Source organism: Porites lutea, chromosome 10, assembly GCF_958299795.1.
Source record: "Porites lutea chromosome 10, jaPorLute2.1, whole genome shotgun sequence".
Classification (NCBI taxonomy): domain Eukaryota; kingdom Metazoa; phylum Cnidaria; class Anthozoa; order Scleractinia; family Poritidae; genus Porites; species Porites lutea.
In genome coordinates, this window is record NC_133210.1 from 10,240,442 (window position 1) to 10,261,886 (window position 21,445).

At 39.0% G+C, this 21,445-nt stretch overlaps 1 protein-coding gene across 1 annotated transcript in view; it reads right to left on the bottom strand.

The window, feature by feature from the left end:
* The window catches only part of LOC140949477 (DELTA-actitoxin-Aeq1a-like), a 49,158-nt gene extending 28,112 nt beyond the window's left edge, over nt 1-21,046 (bottom strand). The window contains exons 1-2 of the mRNA XM_073398635.1: nt 21,024-21,046; nt 20,049-20,247 (exon numbers count right to left, since the gene is read on the bottom strand). Of these exons, the coding sequence (XP_073254736.1) occupies nt 20,049-20,247; nt 21,024-21,046 (222 nt within the window). The remainder of the gene's footprint in view (nt 1-20,048; nt 20,248-21,023) is intronic.
* Between the last annotated feature and the right edge of the window lie 399 nt (nt 21,047-21,445).

A 21,445-nucleotide genomic window follows, 5' to 3' on the forward strand; every position in this document is an offset into this window, starting at 1 on the left:
CATGATGTTGTTATGCCTGAGCGCTTCTAGGATATATAATACGTTTAGCATTCTAACCTGTAGCCGAAAAAAAAATTAAGCAGTTGTTGTATATAATTTCTGGTTCATCCAGGTAGAAGTCCTGGCATGATGTTGTTACGCCTGAGCGCTTCTAGGATATATAACACGTTTAGCCTTTCGACCTGTAGGCGAAAAAAAAATTAAGCAGTTGTTGTATATGCTTTCTGGTTTATCCAGGTAGAAGTCCTGGCATGATGTTATTATGCCTGAGCACTTCTAGGATTAATAACAAGTTTAGCATTTCAACCCGTAGCCGTAAAAAAAAAAAAATTAAGCAGTTGTTTTATATCCTTTCTCGTTCATCCAGGTAGAAATCCTGGCATATTATTATACTTGAGCGCTTCTAGGATATATAACACGTTTAGCATTTCGACCTGTAGCCGAAAAAAAAATTAAGCAGTTGTTGTATATCCTTTCTGGTTCATCCAGGTAGAAGTCCTGGCATGATGTTATTATGCCTGAGCGCTCAGTATTCTTGCCAGAAAACGCGAATCACCTTGTACACAATCTTGGACAAAACTGTTGCGAAAATTGTATACTTGGACAGCATTTTTCTAAAAATCGTAGCTGTACCGGTTCTACCCCACCCCCCTTCCCCTAAAAGCAATGTTGTTGTGTATTCAAAAGAAAGCCTGATCCCTGGGGGTTTGTGGGAAGCAACATTGAATCGGGGGAAGGGGTTTTCTTCCCGCAAAGGCGTCGTTTTGGAAATAGTTTTGTTGCGTAAGAAAGTGGCCATGATGGGAAAAACTTTCTCAAGTAGTTTTGTCCGGGATTGTATTTGACTGGGAAAGGCGATTTGCAGCCCGGCTTAACGCAGCCAAATAAGCCTGTTCTTTATAAATGTAGTACATTTCAAAGACAAGTAGATAATTAATGCAAAATGAGTGAAAAACAGAGGCGTTTATGACAAGAAAACCAATTGGTATGTCTTCCTTGATTGGAGTGGTCAGTCAAGAACGTTTGCGAAATTCATTTTCCATGCATGGTTTTTACGCGCGCTTTGAGTGAAGAGTAGCGGGCATACATTGCGCTTTTCGAGGACGAAAAGGACGTTTCCGTCTAGCAGATTAGCCAGAAAATGGGAATTTCACCCACTACGATTCGATCAACAAATAACACATGAAACTTTTGCTGAATTTTCAGAGTGCGTGACCCGACAACTTTGAACAATTTTCCCATCAACGAAATAGTCAATGGGCAAGCACTTGCAATGAATAAAAGCATCAAATGGCGAGAGGATGAAATATTTACAAAAGCTGCATTTTTACTTTTCACATTTGAATGCTTACTTTTGAAACTGTAGCGATATCAAGTCCAAAGAAACACACTATGAAATCTAGAAATATCACGCGCGATAACGTGACAAGATGTACTATCGCGTGACCTGTAAAAGTGTACGTTTCCTCTTCGGGTTACATATGACTGGAAAAAATTATGACCTAAATTGATAATTTGTAAACCAAGGAACCATAAAAGTTGCCATAGTTGACTTCTAATCTTTTTCTCTCCGCAATATCTGCAAGTCGGAACGATTAACAGGACATATTTGAACGGTTGCGAAGATTAGCAACGGTTAACAACGATTAACAGGAAAGTTTAAAAAGAATCAGAAGGTCATTCTCTATTGAAAACGAAATGTGTTAACCGTTTCAATGCTTTGTTAATCGTAATATTATTCTATCCATGGAATTATCATAAAAAGTTAACCGACTTTTAACAAACAAAGTTTCTGTAACACCCATAGTTTAACCAATTATAAGCATCGAGAAGCAATTTCAATGTGACGGGAAACGGTTCCATATTGGATTGACTATTATGTCCCTAAATAAACACTACGAACTCCTTTTCTTCGAAGAGAACTGTCATACAAGTCTTGTTCAGACTCTTCTGAAAAAGGTAAATTACTTTTCACATTTTCCGAGCCTACCATTCCGGAACTACCGGCAAATATGTAACAATTAGCACGCGTTGTACGGCTATTTCGAAATATGACTGTTTTAAAACAAGAGGGTGATGCAAAAAACGTGTATGAGGTCTTGCTTTTCTGTGAGAAGATGGTCTGGCCTGAAACTTTGTGCACAAAACAGCTTCTCTAAAGTGCTTTTTATTAGCATGTTTTTGTTTTGTCCTTGCAAATATTCTTGCCAGAAAACGCGAAGCACCTTGTACACAATCTTGGACAAAACTGTTGAGAAAATTGTATACTTAGACAGCATTTTTCTAAACATCGTAGCTGTACCGGTTCTACCCCACCCCCCTTCCCCTAAAAGCAATGTTGTTGTGTATTCAAAAGAAAGCCTGATCCCTGGGGGTTTGTGGGAAGCAACATTGAATCGGGGGAAGGGGTTTTCTTCCCGCAAAGGCGTCGTTTTGGAAATAGTTTTGTTGCGTAAGAAAGTGGCCATGATGGGAAAAACTTTCTCAAGTAGTTTTGTCCGGGATTGTATTTGACTGGGAAAGGCGATTTGCAGCCCGGCTTAACGCAGCCAAATAAGCCTGTTCTTTATAAATGTAGTACATTTCAAAGACAAGTAGATAATTAATGCAAAATGAGTGAAAAACAGAGGCGTTTATGACAAGAAAACCAATTGGTATGTCTTCCTTGATTGGAGTGGTCAGTCAAGAACGTTTGCGAAATTCATTAACCAGGCATGGTTTTTACGCGCGCTTTGAGTGAAGAGTAGCGGGCATACATTGCGCTTTTCGAGGACGAAAAGGACGTTTCCGTCTAGCAGATTAGCCAGAAAACGGGAATTTCACCCACTACGATTCGATCAACAAATAACACATGAAACTTTGCTGAATTAGTCAGAACGCGTGACCCGACAACTTTGAACAATTTTCCCATCAACGAAATAGTCAATGGGCAAGCACTATCAATGAATAAAAGCATCAAAATGGAGAGACGATGAAATATTTACAAAAGCTGCATTTTTACTTTTCATATTTAAATGCTTACTTTTGAAACTGTAGCGATGTCCAGTCCAAAGTAACACACTATGAAATCTAGAAATGTCACGCGCGATAACGTGACAAGATGTACTATCGCGTGACCTGTAAATGTGCACGTTTTGTCTTCGGGTTACATATGACTGGAAACAATTATGACCTAAATTGATAATTTGTAAGCCAAAGCATGATAAAAGTTGCCACAGTTGCCTTCTAATCTTTTTCTCTCCACAATATCTGCAAGTCGGAATGATTAACAGGACATTTTGGAGCGGCAGCAAAGATTAGCAACGGTTAACAACGATTAACAGGGAAGTTAAATAAGAATCAGAAGGTCATTCTCTATTGAAAATGAAATGGTGTTAACCTTTTCAATGCTTTGTTAATCGTAATATTATTCTATCCATGGAATTATCATAAAAAGTTAACCGACTTTTAACGAACAAAGTTTCTGTAACACCCATAGTTTAACCAATTATAAGCATCGAGAAGCAATTTCAATGTGACGGGAAACGGTTCCATATCGGATTGACTATTATGTCCCTAAATAAACACTACGAACTCCTTTTCTTCGAAGAGAACTGTCATACAAGTCTTGTTCAGACTCTTCTGAAAAAGGTAAATTACTTTTCACATTTTTCGAACCTTCCATTCCGGAACTACCGGCAAATATGTAACAATTAGCACGCGTTGTACGGCTATTTCGAAATATGACTGTTTTAAAAAAAGAGGGTGATGCAAAAAACGTGTATGAGGTCTTGCTTTTCTGTGAGAAGATGGTTTGGCGTGAAACTTTGTGCACAAAACAGCTTCTCTAAAGTGCTTTTTATTAGCATGTTTTTGTTTTGTCCTTGCAAATATTCTTCCCAGAAAACGCGGAGCACCTTGTACACGTATTTGACTGCGAAAGGCGATTTGCAGCCTTTAACGCAGCCAAATAAGCCTGTTCTTTATAAATGTAGTACATTTCAAAGAAAAGTAGATAATTAATGCAAAATGAAAGAAAACAGAGGCGTTTATGGCAAGAAAACCAATTGGTATGTCTTATTTGATTGGAGGGGTCAGTCAAGAACGTTTGCGAAATTCATTTTCCAGGCATGGTTTTTACGCGCCTTTTGAGTGAAGAGTAGCGGGCATACATTGCGCTTTTCGAGGACGAAAAGGACGTTTCCGTCAAGCAGATTAGCCGGAAAACGGGAATTTCACCCACTACGATTCGATCAACAAATAACACATGAAACTTTTGCTGAATTTTCAGAGTGCGTGACCCGACAACTTTGAACAATTTTCCCATCAACGAAATAGTCAATGGGCAAGCACTTGCAATGAATAAAAGCATCAAATGGCGAGAGGATGAAATATTTACAAAAGCTGCATTTTTACTTTTCACATTTGAATGCTTACTTTTGAAACTGTAGCGATATCAAGTCCAAAGAAACACACTATGAAATCTAGAAATATCACGCGCGATAACGTGACAAGATGTACTATCGCGTGACCTGTAAAAGTGCACGTTTCCTCTTCGGGTTACATATGACTGGAGACAATTATGACCTAAATTGATAATTTGTAAACCAAGGAACCATAAAAGTTGCCATAGTTGACTTCTAATCTTTTTCTCTCCCCAATATCTGCAAGTCGGAACGATTAACAGGACATATTTGAACGGTGGCGAAGATTAGCAACGGTTAACAACGATTAACAGGAAAGTTTAAAAAGAATCAGAAGGTCATTCTCTATTGAAAACGAAATGTGTTAACCGTTTCAATGCTTTGTTAATCGTAATATTATTCTATCCATGGAATTATCATAAAAAGTTAACCGACTTTTAACAAACAAAGTTTCTGTAACACCCATAGTTTAACCAATTATAAGCATCGAGAAGCAATTTCAATGTGACGGGAAACGGTTCCATATTGGATTGACTATTATGTCCCTAAATAAACACTACGAACTCCTATTCTTCGAAGAGAACTGTCATACAAGTCTTGTTCAGACTCTTCTGAAAAAGGTAAATTACTTTTCACGTTTTCCGAGCCTTCCATTCCGGAACTACCGGAAAATATGTAACAATTAGCACGCGTTCTACGGCTATTTCGAAATATGACTGTTTTAAAAAAAGAGGGTGATGCAAAAAACGTGTATGAGGTCTTGCTTTTCTATGAAAAGATGGTCTGGCGCGAAACTTTGTGCACAAAACAGCTTCTCTAAAGTGCTTTTTATTAGCATGTTTTTGTTTTGTCCTTGCAAATATTCTTGCCAGAAAACGCGAAGCACCTTGTACACAGTGCTTGCAAATATTCAATGCTTGCAAATATTGTGTACAAGGTGCTTCGCGTTTTCTGGCAAGAATATTTGCAAGGACAAAACAAAAACATGCTAATAAAAAGCACTTTAGAGAAGCTGTTTTGTGCACAAAGTTTCACGCCAGACCATCTTCTCACAGAAAAGCAAGACCTCATACACGTTTTTTGCATCACCCTCTTTTTTTAAAACAGTCATATTTCGAAATAGTCGTACAACGCGTGCTAATTGCCCCCGCAGGGTTCCGGCCCAGAGGCCGGAACCCGAGGAGGCACCCTAATGTCCCCCGCGTAAAGAAGAAGTATCGTATTACTGTTAGTATATGCGAAGCTTTCCCGATTTGATGAAACTAGGCGCGCACGGTGGTCCCGGTTAATTTTCAGCGCGTGCGCGTGGCTCAGCAACCGCGCAAAGTGGGTTTGTCAACGAGTCGCATTCGCCGAATTGTGTCGCACACAAGCACAACAAGTGGCTCCAAATCCTCGCCCAGGAGGATTTTCCACCGAAACTCCTCTAGAGCGAGAACGCCGACTTCAAATTCAGCGTGAACAACGAAGGAGAAGACGTCAACAAGAAACCGCAAGGTAGAAGGAACATCGATGAGCACAGCGAAGGCAACGCCGACAACAACAGACAGCTGAGGAACAGGAGATTGGAATCAAAGGAATTATGATCGTTTTACACTGTCGAAAACCCAGATTTCTTAGTTTGCCGGTTTCCCCGCAGATATATAGATCAAAGTCTGCAAAGTTTCAGCTCCGTATTACGGCCCGAATAATAATAATTTTCAGGCGAACTGCACCGGGCCATATTTGTTCTTTGTTTTTGTCTTTTTCTAAATGCGGGCGGCGAAATAATGCTAAATCTTCTTTTCAATACACTGTTAACAATAACACTACATAATACACAAAAAAGAAGAAGAAGAAAAGAAAGAACAACGTATGGACCTTTAACACGATATTCGCGGTTGGTCACCCGTCCAGTTCGTAACCCCGACCGACAGGGCTTAACTTGAGTGCCGTTACCAAACCGAATTTCGCGAAGGTTATTGCGAGATACATATTTCTACAGAGTTAAAAAGTTATTCAGCAGTACTCCAATTGTTTGGTATTAAAGAGCTTGATTTGTCAGACACAAATCAGCAACGTGGATCGACAGAACTTTGAACTGGTTTTGTCAACGTGGATCGATAAACTCGATTCAAACTACATCAGGAATAGCTCAAATTTCTCAAAACCCAGTCAAAGACAAGAAAGGTGCTAACGTGAAATAACCGGGTTTTGTTCTATATTAAGGTATTCAGGGTTTAATAAACAGTGGTCCATGTGTTTTTAGGGTTAGTTTATTGCGAAATCCCGATTATTTTATTTGATACAAGGACATGCCAGAAAAAATGAACTGGGAAATATCTCAAAGGTGAGAAACTTGAAACAGTGGTCCATGTTTTTGTAGGGTTAGTTTATTGCGAAATCATTTATATCAGTTGCGTTCGACGTTGCGTTCAAGAATGTCACACTCGAAGCCAAAGCATCCGTTCGACACATTACTTATAGGAAATTTAGTTCCAAATAGATAATTAAAGATGGTTTTGCTGTTTAACACGCGTTCTATTACATTTGCAGTGTTGGTTGAACTCATTATGAGATGTATAAAAAACAATTGTCCATCCTAGGCATGTCATGTATGAGGATTTTCATTAACCCAGGAAACAAAGTGTAATAATTGAGAAAACACAAAAGAGAACAAAAGAATTACACTCAGAAACTCTAATACGAAAACTGCATTTCAAAGGTTCATGGCAAATACATGGACAACCACAAGGAGTCTTCGTTCGGGTTTTAAAAGGTCGGGGGCAGATTCAGTGAATACTATAACTAGTTGTTACATATTTTCCGGTAGTTCCGGAATGGAAGGCTCGGAAAATGTGAAAAGTAATTTACCTTTTTCACAAGAGTCTGAACAAGACTTGTATGACAGTTCTCTTCGAAGAATAGGAGTTCGTAGTGTTTATTTAGGGACATAATAGTCAATCCAATATGGAACCGTTTCCCGTCACATTGAAATTGCTTCTCGATGCTTATAATTGGTTAAACTATGGGTGTTACAGAAACTTTGTTTGTTAAAAGTCGGTTAACTTTTTATGATAATTCCATGGATAGAATAATATTACGATTAACAAAGCATTGAAACGGTTAACACATTTCGTTTTCAATAGAGAATGACCTTCTGATTCTTTTTAAACTTTCCTGTTAATCGTTGTTAACCGTTGCTAATCTTCGCAACCGTTCAAATATGTCCTGTTAATCGTTCCGACTTGCAGATATTGGGGAGAGAAAAAGATTAAAAGTCAACTATGGCAACTTTTATGGTTCCTTGGTTTACAAATTATCAATTTAGGTCATAATTTTTTCCAGTCATATGTAACCCGAAGAGGAAACGTGCACTTTTACAGGTCACGCGATAGTACATCTTGTCACGTTATCGCGCGTGACATTACTAGATTTCATAGTGTGTTTCTTTGGACTTGATATCGCTACAGTTTCAAAAGTAAGCATTCAAATGTGAAAAGTAAAAATGCAGCTTTTGTAAATATTTCATCCTCTCGCCATTTGATGCTTTTATTCATTGCAAGTGCTTGCCCATTGACTATTTCGTTGATGGGAAAATTGTTCAAAGTTGTCGGGTCACGCACTCTGAAAATTCAGCAAAAGTTTCATGTGTTATTTGTTGATCGAATCGTAGTGGGTGAAATTCCCGTTTTCTGGCTAATCCGCTTGACGGAAAAGTCCTTTTCGTCCTCGAAAAGCGCAATGTATGCCCGCTACTCTTCACTCAAAAGGCGCGTAAAAACCATGCCTGGAAAATGAATTTCGCAAACGTTCTTGACTGACCCCTCCAATCAAGTAAGACATACCAATTGGTTTTCTTGCCATAAACGCCTCTGTTTTCTTTCATTTTGCATTAATTATCTACTTTTCTTTGAAATGTACTACATTTATAAAGAACAGGCTTATTTGGCTGCGTTAAAGGCTGCAAATCGCCTTTCGCAGTCAATTACAATCCTGGACAAAACTACTTGAGAAAGTTTTCCCCATCATGTCCACTTTCCTACGCAACAAAACTATTTCGAAAACGACGCCTTTGCGGAAAGAAAACCCCTTCCCCCGATTCAATGTTGCTTCCCACAAACCCCCAGGGATCAGGCTTTCTTTTGAATACACAACAACATTGCTTTTAGGGGAAGGGGGAGAGGGAAGAACCGGTACAGCTACGATGTTTAGAAAAATGCTGTCTAAGTATACAATTTTCTCAACAGTTTTGTCCAAGATTGTGTACAAGGTGCTTCGCGTTTTCTGGCAAGAATATTTGCAAGGACAAAACAAAAACATGCTAATAAAAAGCACTTTAGAGAAGCTGTTTTGTGCACAAAGTTTCACGCCAGACCATCTTCGCACAGAAACGCAAGACCTCATACACGTTTTTTGCATCACCCTCTTTTTTTAAAACAGTCATATTTCGAAATAGCCGTACAACGCGTGCTAATTGTTACATATTTTCCGGTAGTTCCGGAATGGAAGGCTCGGAAAATGTGAAAAGTAATTTACCTTTTTCACAAGAGTCTGAACAAGACTTGTATGACAGTTCTCTTCGAAGAATAGGAGTTCGTAGTGTTTATTTAGGGACATAATAGTCAATCCAATATGGAACCGTTTCCCGTCACATTGAAATTGCTTCTCGATGCTTATAATTGGTTAAACTATGGGTGTTACAGAAACTTTGTTTGTTAAAAGTCGGTTAACTTTTTATGATAATTCCATGGATAGAATAATATTACGATTAACAAAGCATTGAAACGGTTAACACATTTCGTTTTTAATAGAGAATGACCTTCTGATTCTTTTTAAACTTTCCTGTTAATCGTTGTTAACCGTTGCTAATCTTCGCAACCGTTCAAATATGTCCTGTTAATCGTTCCGACTTTCAGATATAGGGGAGAGAAAAAGATTAGAAGTCAACTATGGCAACTTTTATGGTTCCTTGGTTTACAAATTATCAATTTAGGTCATAATTTTTTCCAGTCATATGTAACCCGAAGAGGAAACGTGCACTTTTACAGGTCACGCGATAGTACATCTTGTCACGTTATCGCGCGTGACATTTCTAGATTTCATAGTGTGTTTCTTTGGACTTGATATCGCTACAGTTTCAAAAGTAAGCATTCAAATGTGAAAAGTAAAAATGCAGCTTTTGTAAATATTTCATCCTCTCGCCATTTGATGCTTTTATTCATTGCAAGTGCTTGCCCATTGACTATTTCGTTGATGGGAAAATTGTTCAAAGTTGTCGGGTCACGCACTCTGAAAATTCAGCAAAAGTTTCATGTGTTATTTGTTGATCGAATCGTAGTGGGTGAAATTCCCGTTTTCTGGCTAATCCGCTTGACGGAAAAGTCCTTTTCGTCCTCGAAAAGCGCAATGTATGCCCGCTACTCTTCACTCAAAAGGCGCGTAAAAACCATGCCTGGAAAATGAATTTCGCAAACGTTCTTGACTGACCCCTCCAATCAAGTAAGACATACCAATTGGTTTTCTTGCCATAAACGCCTCTGTTTTCTTTCATTTTGCATTAATTATCTACTTTTCTTTGAAATGTACTACATTTATAAAGAACAGGCTTATTTGGCTGCGTTAAAGGCTGCAAATCGCCTTTCGCAGTCAATTACAATCCTGGACAAAACTACTTGAGAAAGTTTTCCCCATCATGTCCACTTTCCTACGCAACAAAACTATTTCGAACACGACGCCTTTGCGGAAAGAAAACCCCTTCCCCCGATTCAATGTTGCTTCCCACAAACCCCCAGGGATCAGGCTTTCTTTTGAATACACAACAACATTGCTTTTAGGGGAAGGGGGAGAGGGAAGAACCGGTACAGCTACGATGTTTAGAAAAATGCTGTCTAAGTATACAATTTTCTCAACAGTTTTGTCCAAGATTGTGTACAAGGTGCTTCGCGTTTTCTGGCAAGAATATTTGCAAGGACAAAACAAAAACATGCTAATAAAAAGCACTTTAGAGAAGCTGTTTTGTGCACAAAGTTTCACGCCTAAGAATCATAAGGTCATTCTCTATTGAAAACGAAATGTGTTAACCGTTTCAATGCTTTGTTAATCGTAATATTATTCTATCCATGGAATTATCATAAAAAGTTAACCGACTTTTAACGAAAAAAGTTTCTGTAACACCCATAGTTTAACCAATTATAAGCTCTGAGAAGCAATTTCAATGTGACGGGAAACGGTTCCATATCGGATTGACTATTATGTCCCTAAATAAACACTACGAACTCCTTTTCTTCGAAGAGAACTGTCATACAAGTCTTGTTCAGACTCTTGTGAAAAAGGTAAATTACTTTTCACATTTTTCGAACCTTTCATTCCGGAACTACCGGCAAATATGTAACAATTAGCACGCGTTGTACGGCTATTTCGAAATATGACTGTTTTAAAAAAAGAGGGTGATGCAAAAAACGTGTATGAGGTCTTTTTTTTCTGTGAGAAGATGGTTTGGCGTGAAACTTTGTGCACAAAACAGCTTCTCTAAAGTGCTTTTTATTAGCATGTTTTTGTTTTGTCCTTGCAAATATTCTTCCCAGAAAACGCGGAGCACCTTGTACACGTATTTGACTGCGAAAGGCGATTTGCAGCCTTTAACGCAGCCAAATAAACCTGTTCTTTATAAATGTAGTACATTTCAAAGAAAAGTAGATAATTAATGCAAAATGAAAGAAAACAGAGGCGTTTATGGCAAGAAAACCAATTGGTATGTCTTACTTGATTGGAGGGGTCAGTCAAGAACGTTTGCGAAATTCATTTTCCAGGCATGGTTTTTACGCGCCTTTTGAGTGAAGAGTAGCGGGCATACATTGCGCTTTTCGAGGACGAAAAGGACTTTTCCGTCAAGCAGATTAGCCAGAAAACGGGAATTTCACCCACTACGATTCGATCAACAAATAACACATGAAACTTTTGCTGAATTTTCAGAGTGCGTGACCCGACAACTTTGAACAATTTTCCCATCAACGAAATAGTCAATGGGCAAGCACTTGCAATGAATAAAAGTATCAAATGGCGAGAGGATGAAATATTTACAAAAGCTGCATTTTTACTTTTCACATTTGAATGCTTACTTTTGAAACTGTAGCGATATCAAGTCCAAAGAAACACACTATGAAATCTAGAAATGTCACGCGCGATAACGTGACAAGATGTACTATCGCGTGACCTGTAAAAGTGCACGTTTCCTCTTCGGGTTACATATGACTGGAAAAAATTATGACCTAAATTGATAATTTGTAAACCAAGGAACGATAAAAGTTGCCATAGTCGACTTCTAATCTTTTTCTCTCCCCAATATCTGCAAGTCGGAACGATTAACAGGACATATTTGAACGGTTGCGAAGATTAGCAACGGTTAACAACGATTAACAGGAAAGTTTAAAAAGAATCAGAAGGTCATTCTCTATTGAAAACGAAATGTGTTAACCGTTTCAATGCTTTGTTAATCGTAATATTATTCTATCCATGGAATTATCATAAAAAGTTAACCGACTTTTAACAAACAAAGTTTCTGTAACACCCATAGTTTAACCAATTATAAGCATCGAGAAGCAATTTCAATGTGACGGGAAACGGTTCCATATTGGATTGACTATTTTGTCCCTAAATAAACACTACGAACTCCTTTTCTTCGAAGAGAACTGTCATACAAGTCTTGTTCAGACTCTTCTGAAAAAGGTAAATTACTTTTCACATTTTCCGAGCCTTCCATTCCGGAACTACCGGAAAATATGTAACAATTAGCACGCGTTCTACGGCTATTTCGAAATATGACTGTTTTAAAAAAAGAGGGTGATGCAAAAAACGTGTATGAGGTCTTGCTTTTCTGTGAGAAGATGGTTTGGCGTGAAACTTTGTGCACAAAACAGCTTCTCTAAAGTGCTTTTTATTAGCATGTTTTTGTTTTGTCCTTGCAAATATTCTTGCCAGAAAACGCGAAGCACCTTGTACACAATCTTGGACAAAACTGTTGAGAAAATTGTATACTTAGACAGCATTTTTCTAAACATCGTAGCTGTACCGGTTCTTCCCTCTCCCCCTTCCCCTAAAAGCAATGTTGTTGTGTATTCAAAAGAAAGCCTGATCCCTGGAGGTTTGTGGGAAGCAACATTGAATCGGGGGAAGGGGTTTTCTTCCCGCAAAGGCGTCGTTTTGGAAATAGTTTTGTTGCGTAAGAAAGTGGCCATGATGGGAAAAACTTTCTGAAGTAGTTTTGTCCGGGATTGTATTTGACTGGGAAAGGCGATTTACAGCCCGGCTTAACGCAGCCAAATAAGCCTGTTCTTTATAAATGTAGTACATTTCAAAGACAAGTAGATAATTAATGCAAAATGACTGAAAAACAGAGGCGTTTATGACAAGAAAACCAATTGGTATGTCTTCCTTGATTGGAGTGGTCAGTCAAGAACGTTTGCGAAATTCATTTTCCATGCATGGTTTTTACGCGCGCTTTGAGTGAAGAGTAGCGGGCATACATTGCGCTTTTCGAGGACGAAAAGGACGTTTCCGTCTAGCAGATTAGCCAGAAAACGGGAATTTCACCCACTACGATTCGATCAACAAATAACACATGAAACTTTGCTGAATTAGTCAGAGCGCGTGACCCGACAACTTTGAACAATTTTCCCATCAACGAAATAGTCAATGGGCAAGCACTTGCAATGAATAAAAGCATCAAAATGGAGAGACGATGAAATATTTCCAAAGGTGCATTTTTACTTTTCATATTTAAATGCTTACTTTTGAAACTGTAGCGATGTCCAGTCCAAAGAAACACACTATGAAATCTAGAAATGTCACGCGCGATAACGTGACAAGATGTACTATCGCGTGACCTGTAAATGTGCACGTTTTGTCTTCGGGTTACATATGACTGGAAACAATTATGACCTAAATTGATAATTTGTAAGCCAAAGCATGATAAAAGTTGCCACAGTTGCCTTCTAATCTTTTTCTCTCCACAATATCTGCAAGTCGGAATGATTAACAGGACATTTTGGAGCGGCAGCGAAGATTAGCAACGGTTAACAACGATTAACAGGGAAGTTAAATAAGAATCAGAAGGTCATTCTCTATTGAAAATGAAATGGTGTTAACCTTTTCAATGCTTTGTTAATCGTAATATTATTCTATCCATGGAATTATCATAAAAAGTTAACCGACTTTTAACGAACAAAGTTTCTGTAACACCCATAGTTTAACCAATTATAAGCTCTGAGAAGCAATCTCAATGTGACGGGAAACGGTTCCATATCGGATTGACTATTATGTCCCTAAATAAACACTACGAACTCCTTTTCTTCGAAGAGAACTGTCATACAAGTCTTGTTCAGACTCTTCTGAAAAAGGTAAATTACTTTTCACATTTTTCGAACCTTCCATTCCGGAACTACCGGCAAATATGTAACAATTAGCACGCGTTGTACGGCTATTTCGAAATATGACTGTTTTAAAAAAAGAGGGTGATGCAAAAAACGTGTATGAGGTCTTTTTTTTCTGTGAGAAGATGGTTTGGCGTGAAACTTTGTGCACAAAACAGCTTCTCTAAAGTGCTTTTTATTAGCATGTTTTTGTTTTGTCCTTGCAAATATTCTTCCCAGAAAACGCGGAGCACCTTGTACACGTATTTGACTGCGAAAGGCGATTTGCAGCCTTTAACGCAGCCAAATAAGCCTGTTCTTTATAAATGTAGTACATTTCAAAGAAAAGTAGATAATTAATGCAAAATGAAAGAAAACAGAGGCGTTTATGGCAAGAAAACCAATTGGTATGTCTTACTTGATTGGAGGGGTCAGTCAAGAACGTTTGCGAAATTCATTTTCCAGGCATGGTTTTTACGCGCCTTTTGAGTGAAGAGTAGCGGGCATACATTGCGCTTTTCGAGGACGAAAAGGACGTTTCCGTCAAGCAGATTAGCCAGAAAACGGGAATTTCACCCACTACGATTCGATCAACAAATAACACATGAAACTTTTGCTGAATTTTCAGAGTGCGTGACCCGACAACTTTGAACAATTTTCCCATCAACGAAATAGTCAATGGGCAAGCACTTGCAATGAATAAAAGCATCAAATGGCGAGAGGATGAAATATTTACAAAAGCTGCATTTTTACTTTTCACATTTGAATGCTTACTTTTGAAACTGTAGCGATATCAAGTCCAAAGAAACACACTATGAAATCTAGAAATATCACGCGCGATAACGTGACAAGATGTACTATCGCGTGACCTGTAAAAGTGCACGTTTCCTCTTCGGGTTACATATGACTGGAAAAAATTATGACCTAAATTGATAATTTGTAAACCAAGGAACCATAAAAGTTGCCATAGTTGACTTCTAATCTTTTTCTCTCCTCAATATCTGCAAGTCGGAACGATTAACAGGACATATTTGAACGGTTGCGAAGATTAGCAACGGTTAACAACGATTAACAGGAAAGTTTAAAAAGAATCAGAAGGTTATTCTCTATTGAAAACGAAATGTGTTAACCGTTTCAATGCTTTGTTAATCGTAATATTATTCTATCCATGGAATTATCATAAAAAGTTAACCGACTTTTAACAAACAAAGTTTCTGTAACACCCATAGTTTAACCAATAATAAGCATCGAGAAGCAATTTCAATGTGACGGGAAACGGTTCCATATTGGATTGACTATTATGTCCCTAAATAAACACTACGAACTCCTTTTCTTCGAAGAGAACTGTCATACAAATCTTGTTCAGACTCTTTTGAAAAAGGTAAATTACTTTTCACGTTTTCCGAGCCTTCTATTCCGGAACTACCGGAAAATATGTAACAATTAGCACGCGTTGTACGGCTATTTCGAAATATGACTGTTTTAAAAAAAGAGGGTGATGCAAAAAAACGTGTATGAGGTCTTGCTTTTCTGTGAGAAGATGGTCTGGCGCGAAACTTTGTGCACAAAACAGCTTCTCTAAAGTGCTTTTTATTAGCATGTTTTTGTTTTGTCCTTGCAAATATTCTTGCTAGAAAACGCGAAGCACCTTGTACACAGTGCTTGCAAATATTGTGTACAAGGTGCTTCGCGTTTCTGGCAAGAATATTTGCAAGGACAAAACAAAAACATGCTAATAAAAAGCACTTTAGAGAAGCTGTTTTGTGCACAAAGTTTCACGCCAGACGATCTTGTCACAGAAAAGCAAGACCTCATACACGTATTTTGCATCACCCTCTTTTTTTAAAACAGTCATATTTCGAAATAGTCGTACAACGCGTGCTAATTGCCCCCGCAGGGTTCCGGCCCAGAGGCCGGAACCCGAGGAGGCACCCTAATGTCCCCCGCGTAAAGAAGAAGTATCGTATTACTGTTAGTATATGCGAAGCTTTCCCGATTTGATGAAACTAGGCGCGCACGGTGGTCCCGGTTAATTTTCAGCGTGTGCGCGTGGCTCAGCAACCGCGCAAAGTGGGTTTGTCAACGAGTCGCATTCGCCGAATTGTGTCGCACACAAGCACAACAAGTGGCTCCAAATCCTCGCCCAGGAGGATTTTCCATCGAAACTCCTCTAGAGCGAGAACGCCGACTTCAAATTCAGCGTGAACAACGAAGGAGAAGACGTCAACAAGAAACCGCAAGGTAGAAGGAACATCGATGAGCACAGCGAAGGCAACGCCGACAACAACAGACAGCTGAGGAACAGGAGATTGGAATCAAAGGAATTATGATCGTTTTACACTGTCGAAAACCCAGATTTCTTAGTTTGCCGGTTTCCCCGCAGATATATAGATCAAAGTCTGCAAAGTTTCAGCTCCGTATTACGGCCCGAATAATAATAATTTTCAGGCGAACTGCACCGGGCCATATTTGTTCTTTGTTTTTGTCTTTTTCTAAATGCGGGCGGCGAAATAATGCTAAATCTTCTTTTCAATACACTGTTAACAATAACACCACATAATACACAAAAAAGAAGAAGAAGAAAAGAAAGAACAACGTATGGACCTTTAACACGATATTCGCGGTTGGTCACCCGTCCAGTTCGTAACCCCGACCGACAGGGCTTAACTTGAGTGCCGTTACCAAACCGAATTTCGCGAAGGTTATTGCGAGATACATATTTCTACAGAGTTAAAAAGTTATTCAGCAGTACTCCAATTGTTTGGTATTAAAGAGCTTGATTTGTCAGACACAAATCAGCAACGTGGATCGACAGAACTTTGAACTGGTTTTGTCAACGTGGATCGATAAACTCGATTCAAACCACATCAGGAATAGCTCAAATTTCTCAAAACCCAGTCAAAGACAAGAAAGGTGCTAACGTGAAATAACCGGGTTTTGTTCTATATTAAGGTATTCAGGGTTTAATAAACAGTGGTCCATGTGTTTTTAGGGTTAGTTTATTGCGAAATCCCGATTATTTTATTTGATACAAGGACATGCCAGAAAAAATGAACTGGGAAATATCTCAAAGGTGAGAAACTTGAAACAGTGGTCCATGTTTTTGTAGGGTTAGTTTATTGCGAAATCATTTATATCAGTTGCGTTCGACGTTGCGTTCAAGAATGTCACACTCGAAGCCAAAGCATCCGTTCGACACATTAGTTATAGGAAATTTAGTTCCAAATAGATAATTAAAGATGGTTTTGCTGTTTAACACGCGTTCTATTACATTTGCAGTGTTGGTTGAACTCATTATGAGATGTATAAAAAACAATTGTCCATCCTAGGCATGTCATGTATGAGGATTTTCATTAACCCAGGAAACAAAGTGTAATAATTGAGAAAACACAAAAGAGAACAAAAGAATTACACTCAGAAACTCTAATACGAAAACTGCATTTCAAAGGTTCATGGCAAATACATGGACAACCACAAGGAGTCTTCGTTCGGGTTTTAAAAGGTCGGGGGCAGATTAAGTGACAACTATAACTAGTTGTTACATATTTTCCGGTAGTTCCGGAATGGAAGGCTCGGAAAATGTGAAAAGTAATTTACCTTTTTCACAAGAGTCTGAACAAGACTTGTATGACAGTTCTCTTCGAAGAATAGGAGTTCGTAGTGTTTATTTAGGGACATAATAGTCAATCCAATATGGAACCGTTTCCCGTCACATTGAAATTGCTTCTCGATGCTTATAATTGGTTAAACTATGGGTGTTACAGAAACTTTGTTTGTTAAAAGTCGGTTAACTTTTTATGATAATTCCATGGATAGAATAATATTACGATTAACAAAGCATTGAAACGGTTAACACATTTCGTTTTCAATAGAGAATGACCTTCCGATTCTTTTTAAACTTTCCTGTTAATCGTTGTTAACCGTTGCTAATCTTCGCAACCGTTCAAATATGTCCTGTTAATCGTTCCGACTTGCAGATATTGGGGAGAGAAAAAGATTAGAAGTCAACTATGGCAACTTTTATCGTTCCTTGGTTTACAAATTATCAATTTAGGTCATAATTTTTTCCAGTCATATGTAACCCGAAGAGGAAACGTGCACTTTTACAGGTCACGCGATAGTACATCTTGTCACGTTATCGCGCGTGACATTTCTAGATTTCATAGTGTGTTTCTTTGGACTTGATATCGCTACAGTTTCAAAAGTAAGCATTCAAATGTGAAAAGTAAAAATGCAGCTTTTGTAAATATTTCATCCTCTCGCCATTTGATGCTTTTATTCATTGCAAGTGCTTGCCCATTGACTATTTCGTTGATGGGAAAATTGTTCAAAGTTGTCGGGTCACGCACTCTGAAAATTCAGCAAAAGTTTCATGTGTTATTTGTTGATCGAATCGTAGTGGGTGAAATTCCCGTTTTCTGGCTAATCCGCTTGACGGAAACGTCCTTTTCGTCCTCGAAAAGCGCAATGTATGCCCGCTACTCTTCACTCAAAAGGCGCGTAAAAACCATGCCTGGAAAATGAATTTCGCAAACGTTCTTGACTGACCCCTCCAATCAAGTAAGACATACCAATTGGTTTTCTTGCCATAAACGCCTCTGTTTTCTTTCATTTTGCATTAATTATCTACTTTTCTTTGAAATGTACTACATTTATAAAGAACAGGCTTATTTGGCTGCGTTACTTTACACATTTTCCGAGTGTTCCATTCCGGAACTACCGGAAAATATGTAACAATTAGCACGCGTTGTACGGCTATTTCGAAATATGACTGTTTTAAAAAAAGAGGGGGATGCAAAAAACGTGTATGAGGTCTTGCTTTTCTGTGAGAAGATGGTCTGGCGTGAAACTTTGTGCACAAAACAGCTTCTCTAAAGTGCTTTTTATTAGCATGTTTTTGTTTTGTCCTTGCAAATATTCTTGCCAGAAAACGCGAAGCACCTTGTACACAATCTTGGACAAAACTGTTGAGAAAATTGTATACTTAGACAGTATTTTTCTAAACATCGTAGCTGTACTGGTTCTTCCCTCTCCCCCTTCCCCTAAAAGCAATGTTGTTGTGTATTCAAAAGAAAGCCTGATCCCTGGGGGTTTGTGGGAAGCAACATTGAATTGGGGGAAGGGGTTTTCTTTCCGCAAAGGCGTCGTTTTGGAAATAGTTTTGTTGCATAGGAAAGTGGACATGATGGGGAAAACTTTCTCAAGTAGTTTTGTCCGGGATTGTAGATAGGATAAAAGGAGAGAGAAACAAATACGGTATATCACATGTTCATTTCAACACAAGATACTACGATAGACTACGAACTAGCGTGAAAAAACAGTGGACATTTCGCGAAGCCACCGCTGGTTTCCCCACGAAATGACGCCTGAAGAATAAGCCCAGAAATTCGATACTAATGACGTATCACTACCCAGATCACGGTAGTATTTCTGATTGGTCGTGCAACTTGAAAATTTGCATCAACCAATCAGAAGTACTACTCTAATTTGGGTAGTAACACTTCATCAGTATGGAATTTCTGCACTTGTTACTCAGACGTCATTTCGCGAGGAAACCTGTAGTGGCGTCACCGGAAACGTAGGCTGTTTTCTCAGGCTAACTACGAACAGCCCACTTTTTTCGTAACTCCTCGAACAGAACACGCGCGTTAAAAAAAGCCAATCTCGCTACCAGGGGCGCGAGACAAAAAAGGCGGGACCTGACATCCCACTTTGACAAGACATAGATCACCTTCGTGAGGACGTTTGTTGCCGTTATCTAGAAGTGGCATTCTCTATCATTCTCCCTCTTCTCGTTTTTCTCGGAACCCTCTTCAGTGGTATATATAATTTTTTTTTTATTTTACGTCAAATGAGAGTACTTGTTAATTGGTAGGAAAGATTTCTTTATTCCCCTTTGGTAAGTTCTCAAAAATCCCCAAGTTTATTTCTAAATAGCCAAGAATAAATAGCCGCCTCCCGCACCACGTTTGAAAATAAACACAACAAGTAAATCAGAGTTAAATCGGAATTTCAACCAAAATGCAAAAATACTACATCTCCAGTCGCACCTGCTAGCGCTCTATAGCTCGCTCGTGCTCCGCCCTTTTGCCGGCTATACCTTCACTTGTGGTCTCTTTCATTCTTTCTTTGTGTCAAAATAAGAGCTGAGAGAGAGAGAGAGAGAGGTGGGGGGGAGGGAGAGGAGGAGGGGGGAGAGGGACTGGGATAAGTGTGAGAGGACCTTGGGAACAAGGTTAGGGACCTTTTTCCTTACCTGAGCAGCCAGTCTCAAATTTTCATCTCTCAGTTTCAGAGCAATTGCCGTTGCTAGGTTACCACCCGCACTGTCGCCAGCGACAACAACGCGATTGGAGTCTATACCATATTTATCAGCAGTAGTCAGCACGGGCTTAACAACAGCATAACAGTCATGGAACTGTGTTGGGAAGGTGTGCTTTGGTGCTAACCTGTACCTGAAAGACATTCATCATCAAGGTTAATTTGTTATTTACAGGGAAGTTATAGTACTAACGAAGTATTGCTATCCCCGATAAAAATCAATGCAACAGCAGCATTCTAAATACAATTCATTCAGTAGACATTGGCACCAAAGCAGCTTCTTTAGCTATCTGAGAAATATCAGGGAAACTCTGTAAACTATCTAATCGATATCCTACTACTTATTATCTACAGAGAGCATGCACCTCTTTGACATATATCAGTACTCACAGTGTTGGCTCCTTTAGCCAATTGATAAGTTATGCATGGTTCAATTTGACTAGTAACTATGCCCCCCGGGGATTTGCAATTTTTAGTCTTTCTTGGAGGACTATTTCCCACCCCCCCCCCCCCCCCTTCCGCCGCCGAGCACGCAGAAAGAGACCATATCCCACCCCCGAGCTGCTGATCGACCTCATATACGTTTTTTGGGTACATCTTTTTGATCCGTACAAAAGCATTTGAAAACGAAAACGAAGAAGAAAAACTCTTAAAAAGCGCCTCCTTGACAGAACAGTTTATAAGAACACTGGACCGAATCTCTGTTTATCCATACATATCAAAAGCCTTGTATCCGTTTTGATGTATAAGTTTTCTTATCCTTAAAGCAAGGTTGAAAAAATATTTTACGCATCAGACGCACATTCGTTTCAAATTTTAAGACATTCCTTTAAATACAGACTTTAATTTTGATAGTTTATTCTTCTCAAACCACTCTCCGACAAATTCTTGCCTTTTTTCTTAAAAATACTTAGTCTTGAGGTCCATAGCCATCGTGTAAACTGCGCGAGAAATGACACGTACTTCAATGACAAACTCAAAGAAAAGATAGTTTTGATTTGCCCCACCCCCCTACCCCCGGGACAAGACCGCCTCAAACGATTCCCCATCCCCGGGCCCGAAGGGCTGGACTTGCCACGGAGGTTGCCTGGGGGGATGGTAACAGGTCAAATTTAACCATGCATTATTGGATGGAAGCTAAGAATCGGATTATATGCACTTTTTGATCACTTACTCGACAGATATCAGAACAGTATTAGCTTCTTTAGCCAATTCATATGTAAATGGATGGAACAGTTCTGTAAAAGAAGAGAAGTATAAAGCAGTTACCGTAAATGCTCGAATTTGCTCCCTTCTTCTAAAAAGCGCCTTACTTCGAATTAGCGCACCTTG